General features: G+C 35.7%; 4 protein-coding genes and 1 non-coding gene across 5 annotated transcripts; all 5 read left to right on the top strand.

Annotated features, from left to right (window-relative positions):
- The first annotated feature begins 528 nt into the window (after positions 1 to 528).
- NDAI0Ctrna3W lies at positions 529 to 635 on the top strand. The gene is made up of 2 exons: positions 529 to 565; positions 599 to 635. It is a non-coding gene; the product is annotated as a tRNA-Trp (tRNA).
- A 296-nt stretch (positions 636 to 931) lies between these two features.
- Positions 932 to 2,338, top strand: NDAI0C03030 (glycoside hydrolase family 16 protein; the record flags this gene model as incomplete). Its single annotated transcript, XM_003669158.1, has 1 exon — positions 932 to 2,338. One exon carries the CDS (start codon positions 932 to 934, stop codon positions 2,336 to 2,338), a length of 1,407 nt encoding a protein of 468 aa, XP_003669206.1.
- A 416-nt stretch (positions 2,339 to 2,754) lies between these two features.
- Positions 2,755 to 3,261, top strand: RPC17 (DNA-directed RNA polymerase III subunit RPC17; the record flags this gene model as incomplete). The annotated part of the gene is made up of 1 exon (XM_003669159.1): positions 2,755 to 3,261. One exon carries the CDS (start codon positions 2,755 to 2,757, stop codon positions 3,259 to 3,261), a length of 507 nt encoding a protein of 168 aa, XP_003669207.1.
- A 660-nt stretch (positions 3,262 to 3,921) lies between these two features.
- VTC4 (Vtc4p) lies at positions 3,922 to 6,114 on the top strand (the record flags this gene model as incomplete). Its single annotated transcript, XM_003669160.1, has 1 exon — positions 3,922 to 6,114. The coding sequence occupies one exon, from the start codon at positions 3,922 to 3,924 to the stop codon at positions 6,112 to 6,114; it is 2,193 nt and encodes a 730-aa protein (XP_003669208.1).
- Positions 6,115 to 6,426: 312 nt separating this feature from the next.
- Positions 6,427 to 7,677, top strand: MAD3 (Mad3p; the record flags this gene model as incomplete). Its single annotated transcript, XM_003669161.1, has 1 exon — positions 6,427 to 7,677. The coding sequence occupies one exon, from the start codon at positions 6,427 to 6,429 to the stop codon at positions 7,675 to 7,677; it is 1,251 nt and encodes a 416-aa protein (XP_003669209.1).
- Between the last annotated feature and the right edge of the window lie 534 nt (positions 7,678 to 8,211).

Below are 8,211 nucleotides of genomic sequence, written 5' to 3' on the forward strand. Positions count from 1 at the left end.
TATATATATATATATATATATAATATGAAGACTTATTATTTTCGTTTTTGTGTCTTTTCATTAATTGGATGAACTATACAGAGATATCATTGACAGATATCTCAGGTCGACAATGTAGGAGCACTTAATGGGAATAGTTGAGTCAATTTTTCATGGCATCTTGAATTCCGAATATGAGTCTGAATTTTTCAAAAGTGAAAAGGAGTGGAAGATAAGTGCAACACTGGAATATTTGCTTTTATTTATCTCTGATACGTAACTGTCACATCATATTACTTGCTGTTAAAATATAAATCGAAGTAGAGGAAACCTGCACTAATTCCCTTGCCTTCTAAATAAAAGGGTTAGAGGGTAGGATTTGAAAAGTGAGGAATATAAACTTCTTTCTTAACCAATTTTCGCTTGTAATGAGTGTAACACACACGATTTAATACTCTACGTACAGTCCAGTGTCGCATATTCTGGATTGACTATCTACTGGCTTATGGCTTATTAGTTCCTATTAAACAATAGAAAACCAATAAGTATGAAGCGGTGGCTCAATGGTAGAGCTTTCGACTCCAGTTAAACTCTGGAACTTCCCGGAACTAATAATTGCAATCGAAGGGTTGCAGGTTCAATTCCTGTCCGTCTCATATATTTTTTTACTTTTTCTTCCTCAAATGCACAGCCATTCGTATTCGCGCCTTCTTTATATTTCTTATTTTACCGTTGACAGTTTCCAAATTTAGAAGGTCCTCTTGCTGGTCAATTGACGCCTTTTTCTCGAACATTATAGTCGAGTTTTATTTAAATGTCACTGTTAGCATCTAGTTTCTCGATTATTGAGAAAGGTGAAAGTTTTTATTATGCAAGTAGCTTTCATTATAGACTCGGATACCAACACTCTCTTTGATATATCCTTCAAACCATTCGCTTACAATTTTATACTATGGTAAGATTACAATATTCTACAAAACACTTACTGATTCCGCTGATATTATCATCCAATCTTCATACGGTACTAGCAGATTCGTCGACAGTATCATGCAATCCGTTGTCAGCAACAAATTGTGCATCAAATCCTGCCCTTGCTACAAGCTTTGCCGAAGACTTTAGTTCAGAACCTGATAGGTTTATCGACCAAAAACATGCCGGTACAATCACCTACGGAGGTGATGGTATGAATATGACTTTAGCCAAAAGATTTGATAATCCATCTCTAAAGTCAGATTTTTATATAATGTATGGTAAAGTGGAAGTTATATTAAAGGCAGGTAGTGGGACAGGGATTATTTCCTCATTTTATTTGCAGAGTGACGATTTAGATGAAATTGATATCGAATGGGTTGGTGGTGACGGTACTCAATTCCAATCCAATTATTTCTCGAAGGGGAGCGTTGTAACATATGATAGAGGTGAATTCCATACTGTTAGTTCTCCACAGACGGAATATCATAACTATACACTAGATTGGGCCATGGATAAGACAACTTGGTATCTTGATGGTACGCCCGTTAGAGTCTTACCAAACACTACCTCTGAAGGATATCCTCAAACACCTATGTATATTATGATGGGAATTTGGGCAGGTGGTGACCCAAGTAATGAACCTGGTACAATCGAGTGGGCAGGTGGACTAACAGACTATAGTCAAGCACCATTTACAATGGGAATTAAGAGAGTGATTGTCACAGATTATTCCACAGGGAAAACGTATTCGTATGATGACCAATCAGGTTCTTGGGAATCTATTAGAGCTGAAGATGGTACAGTTAACGGTAGATATGAACAAGCGCAGGAAGATTTTGCATTATTGGCACAAGACCAATCAATATCAGGTGCTACTTCATCTAGTACGTCTTCTTCAAAGGTGTCATCTAGCACAGTTTCATCGTCCACTTCATCATCTTCCATCTCATCGTCTTCTGTACTAACTTCAGCGGTGATTTTCTCCTCCCCTTCATCGTCAGCCTCTTCTATTCCTTCGTCAAGTTCTGCTTCTAGTTCATCTTCTAGTTCCAGTGTCGAAACAACGACCCGCAGTTTAACATCAAAAAACTCAACGTCAAGTTCAAACATCTATGTCTCATCCTCCCCTACCACTTCATCGTCATCATCAATGAGTTCTGCAAGAACAGTATTGTCCTCTTCCTCTACCAGAATAACTTCTTCTTCTTCTTCTTCTTCTTCATCTGTATCGATATCTGGATCTCCTACTTCTACTTCAACTTCTTCTTCTCACTCTGGAAGTTCAACAAGTCATTCTGTGGAAACTTCTTCTGCTGCTGCTACAGCGGTCGTTTTCTTTAATAGAGGCATTACCTTTTTACTAGTGTTCATTTGTTCTTTAATATAACAACGAGTATCAAAAGTAGACGCTTTAGTTAATATATATATGCATCTTTAGACTCTTAAAAAAACACCATATTGTACGTCCCCTTCAATCCTGTAATTACGGCTTCTCAGGCGACTTTCTAATAACCTTTTATAGTTATAATAATAACTGCTGTATTTAGGTTTAGATTTAGATAGTCTAGTTTATGTACGTATCGTTAAATTGTTTATCGATTTTAGCCGCCCAGGCCAATTTTTTTTGAAGAGAGAAAAATTAATGTGCCCAACTTTGAAATGGCTGATACAATACTAGGAAAAAAAAATAACGTTAAAAAAGTTTGATAATTATACAAGGACTTCAAACTAAACCCGTATTTGACAATATTACTACAAAACTCATATGATTCGAAGCTTTTCACATCAACATTAAATAGCAATATGAAAGTACTTGAAGCTAGAGATGCATTTTTAAGTGATTATGAAGTCCTCCAATTTTTATCAAAATTAGAAAGACAAAATCATTGGGATGCAGAAACCATACTAGAAAATGAAAAACATCGAAAATCGAAGAACAAAAGAAAAATTAGGAGACCTTATAATCATCCTGAGCTACAAAATATCACAAGTACATCACTGAATTTTCTGAATATGAACAAGAATTTCGTCCAACAAGAAGGTGATGAAGAAATGGAAGATGAAGAAGCTAAGGTGAAGAACCTAGAGAGAGATATGAAATCACCTCTTTGTAGAATGAACGACGCGAAATTTTCAGAATTTGTCACTCGTCTGAACGAATATGAATTGTTCAAAGTGGAAAAATTGCAAATCGTCAACCAATTACCTGGTAACATGGTGCACCTGTATTCAATTGTAGAAGAATGTGACTCGAGATTCACCAATGAACAAATAGAAACAATGTTAAGCATAATAAAAGAATATTCATAGATTATGGGTGGGCGTTTATTCTATTGAATAAGTAGTTTACCGAGAATACTAAATATTAAGTTGCATTATAGAATATATAACATTAAGTTGAAAGTATGGTTTTCCTCATAGGAGTCTATGTAGGCTGAATGTTACCTTTCCATACCATTTTCTTGCTTAGTTGAGAGACTATCAGGTAAATGTTTGTGTTGCTGTTTTGTACTCATTATAATATTGCGTAACGGTACATCTATCACAGAGCCTCTTCTCAGATAGTTAATGAAGAGCACGTGTATATAATTCTTTCAAAGTATTACGTTCAGGAAGTAAACTTTGCGTACGTACGTCTGTGAAGAGAATGTTTGATAAACTGGCAAAGTATAGTTAAAAACTGTTTGCAATGTTTTCTATACCATACAGTGATAAAAAAGCAGTTTTTATACTTCTATTTATTCGAGCATTTCTTTGTTTCTTATGGGAGTTTCATACAGTATTTAGACTACTTACAAATTGGCACATGAGATTTCGCGCGTGTCTTATAAGTTCAGATTCCCAATTCATCCTTTAAAACTATTTAGTCTTCCTCATTGCAATTCGAATATAAAAGTTAACTTCGAGTTAATTCTTCAAAAGTGAATACTAAATCATTAGAGATAACTCAACGTTATTTTTTAATTCAGGATGAAATTCGGTGAGACGTTGCGCAAGTCCCTAATTCGACAATACAGTTACTATTATATCGCATATGATGATCTGAAAAAGGAGCTAGAATACAATTTAGAGGCAAATAATGATGAATGGTCCCAAGATTTGGAAACTTCATTTCTGGAAGCTTTGGAAATTGAGTTGGATAAAGTGTATAGCTTTTGTAAAGTCAAGCATGGTGAAGTCGTACGAAGAGTTAAAGAAGTTCAACAACAAGTTCAACATACTGTTCGTCAGATTGATTCAAATAATCCTCCAACAGAATTAGATTTCGAAATTCTAGAAGAAGAACTAAGTGACGTCATCGCTGATGTTTATGATCTTGCTAAGTTTTCACGTTTAAACTACACTGGTTTTCAGAAAATTATCAAGAAACATGATAAGAAAACAGGATTTATATTAAAGCCTATCTTCCAAGTCAGATTGAACGCCAAGCCATTCTTTAAAGAAGACTATGATGATTTGGTTGTAAAAATATCACAACTTTATGATATTGTTAGATCAAGTGGGAGGCCAATTCATGGGGATTCATCTGCTGGGGGTAAACAACAAAATTTTGTAAGACAGACAACGAAATATTGGGTACATCCAGATAATATTACTGAATTGAAACTGATTATATTAAAACATTTGCCAGTTCTTGTCTTTAACACAAACAAGGAATTTGAAAGAGAAGATTCTGCAATTACATCTATTTATTTTGATAATGAAAATTTAGATTTATACTATGGTAGGTTACGTAAGGATGAAGGAGCTGAAGCACATAGGCTAAGATGGTATGGTGGTATGGATTCTGACACTATTTTTGTGGAAAGGAAAACTCATAGAGAAGATTGGACAGGTGAAAAATCAGTTAAAGCGAGATTTGCATTAAAGGAACGTCATGTTAACGACTTTATCAAAGGGAAATATACGGTTCCACAAGTGTTCGCCAAAATGAGAAAAGAAGGTAAGAAATCGCTGAAAGATATTGAAAATTTGGAAGCACTGGCATCGGAAATTCAGTACGCTATTTTGAGTAGAAAATTAAGACCAGTGGTAAGGTCGTTTTACAACAGAACCGCATTTCAACTACCTGGCGATGCAAGAGTTCGTATATCTTTAGACACTGAGCTTACAATGGTTAGAGAAGATAGCTTTGACGGGGTTGACAGAACGCACGGTAATTGGAGAAGGACTGACATCGGCGTGGACTGGCCATTCAAACAACTAGACGATAAGGATGTATGTAGGTTTCCCTATGCCGTTTTGGAAGTAAAATTACAAACACAGCTTGGTCAGGAACCTCCAGAATGGGTTCGTGAATTAGTTGGTTCTCATTTGGTGGAACCAGTCCCCAAATTTTCCAAATTTATCCACGGTGTCGCCACCTTACTAAATGATAAAGTTGATTCCATCCCATTTTGGTTACCGCAAATGGATGTGGACATTAGAAAACCGCCGTTGCCAACAAACATTAATATTACCCGTCCAGGAAGAGGCGAAGGTGGTAACGAAGATGATTATGATGAGGATGATGAAGATGACAGCGCCCTTGTTGCAGCTATGACAGATGCTCCAGGTAATAGCTTCGATATTGAAGAAATTATTGGATATGGTTCAATAAATCCATCAACGAATGAAGGTCCAGCCCAGAATGCTCAAACAGGAAGCCACATACATACAGTAGCAAGTGCCAATGCGCCATACTATCAAAGAAAAATAAGAGAAGCTAAGAATCCTATTGGCAAGAAATACTATGAAACAATAGCGTTTTTCGATCACTATTTTAACGGTGACCAAATTTCAAAATTGCCAGGTGGGACAGTCTTTGATACACAAATCGAAGCCCCACCTGGGAAATCAATTTGTGTTCCAGTTCGTGTTGAACCAAAAGTGTACTTTGCAACCGAGAGAACGTATCTTTCATGGGTTTCTATTGCGATCTTATTAGGTGGTGTTTCTACTACATTGTTGACATATGGGACGCCAACTACGATGCTGGCATCTATAGGTTTCTTCGTTACTTCTTTGATAACGCTTTTCCATGCAGTTAAAGTGTATGCGACTAGAATCGTGAATATTCGTTTAAAAAGAGCTATTGATTATGAGGACAAAGTTGGTCCACCCATGATTTGCATCTTCTTATTCCTTTCTATCGCCTTTTCATTTTTCTGTAACTTAGTTTAATATTATCAGATAGCGTAGCATAATATTTACTCTTCATAATTTAGATTCTCAAGAATTCTACATTTTCTCTTTGTAACTGACCCTATTTTAAAGTGCAGTGGCTTCTATATTTTGTCGTCTCTTAACCTCTCTCTATATGGATCTAATCCTTCGGTAATTTTGCGTTTGATAGATAATTCGAAATTTTACATATGCCTCCGATATTATTGAAGAATAGATCAGACATATGCATCATTTATTAACAAATACTTAACATTGCGATTACCATGCCCTAGCGCTCTCGATTTTTCATATAGACCATTATTACTGACTATGCCTTCTACTATAAAGAATAAAAAGAGGGAAATAATTGATTTTACTAAGATTGAACTAGAAAAAGAGAATATTTTGCCGCTGCGACAAGGACGATCAGCTGAGCAACTTACAAAAGCTTTAGAGGCTGATGAAAAAGAGAAGAAACGAATAAAGAAGTATTATGAGAGACGTCTTATTGATGAATTAGATACATTTGATGACCCTTTGGCGTTACATTTGGAGTATATCAATGCCATTAACAACTTATATCCACAAGGTGCATCATCAAAACAAAGTGGAATGTTAGAGATTATAGAACGATGTTTAATGCAATTTCAAAATTCCGAAAAATATAGGAATGATATACGATATTTAGAGATGTGGTTATGGTATATTGAGATATTTTTTCCTGATGAACCCCAGGAAGAACAGTATATTTTTGTCTTTATGTTAAGAAACAAGATAGGATCTGGATTAGCTCTATTTTATGATTCCTTTTCTTCACTCTTAATCGAAATGAAGAGATATGATGAAGCAGCACAGTTACTACGGTTGGGAATTCGTGAGCATTCAAAACCAGCCTATTTGCTGATAAATAGACTTCAAAGCTTAGAATGCGAATTATTAGATAAGAACATTCCCCTAAATGATAATTTGCCCTTAGAAGCGTATTTCACCAATGTGAACGATCCGCTGATACTTGGAAGGCACAAAACAGACATCATAACGAGTAATTCTGCCAATAGAGACGATTCTCCACGTGACAGCTGGAAGGAAACCTTGCAATTACATGAAGACATCTTCCAAGATGAACCAGTCGAAGTGTCTAATATATTTGAAGATTATAGGAAAGATATTACTGCAAAATTGGAACCGAAAAGGGCTAGAAATAAGGAAAATAAGATGGGATCGATAGCTTTAGAAGCAAATATTAACCTTGGAACATTACCTCAAGACGAATCGTCTGTTGTGACGGACAGATTTAAAGACAAAATTCCAATATATACAGACCACTTCGGAAGGACCGAACCTGTTTATAAATACATTGAAACCATAAATAGTAAAGCCGAAAAGATTGATTGTAACTTTGGGTTATTCTATGAGGTTAGCGGGAATGAGTATTGTATCGAAGAAATTTTAGCTATTTCAAGAAACTTATATACTAGAGACAAAGTAGCAAATTCTGGAAGGGCAACAGAAAGCGTTGAGTTGCCGACAAGAAAAAAAAATAAAGCTAGAACAATGATACAACGGCGACAAAGGAAATAAGAAAATTCTGTCAAAATATTCTATGATTTGCTTAATTGTTCCACATCGACGCGAAATCGAGGACATCATTTAAGACAATTCGGGTGGTCACTATACGTAAAGTCACGTTGATGAACCCATATTTACCTTTCCCCATACCGTGGTCGGTAATATTCGGGAGCGAACATCATAATAATAATTGTAAACATTTCTTTATCCTATTAGTCAAATTAGTCCTTTAGATTCATTATTTGCTTCAACCGTAATATGCAATTCTTGGAAGTTCAGGGAAGTTCATAACTTCAAAACGCGTCACACTTTCCGTGTCGGCCGAAAGAAATCCAACAGTTTCCATTTCCGAGAAGTGCCACAAATTGTTAAAGAATCAACAAGAGTAATGGAAGCATCAAACTACAAAGAAACAGCAATATATTCCTTCAAGACATTGGGCTAGAGGTCTCTTAAAAGAATAAATGTTCGGTTTCCGAAATTCATAATGAATGTTACGTAAAACAACTCATCAATATTTCGATAATAATGCCAGTCAAGGCAATT

Source organism: Naumovozyma dairenensis, chromosome 3, assembly GCF_000227115.2.
Source record: "Naumovozyma dairenensis CBS 421 chromosome 3, complete genome".
Taxonomy (NCBI): domain Eukaryota; kingdom Fungi; phylum Ascomycota; class Saccharomycetes; order Saccharomycetales; family Saccharomycetaceae; genus Naumovozyma; species Naumovozyma dairenensis.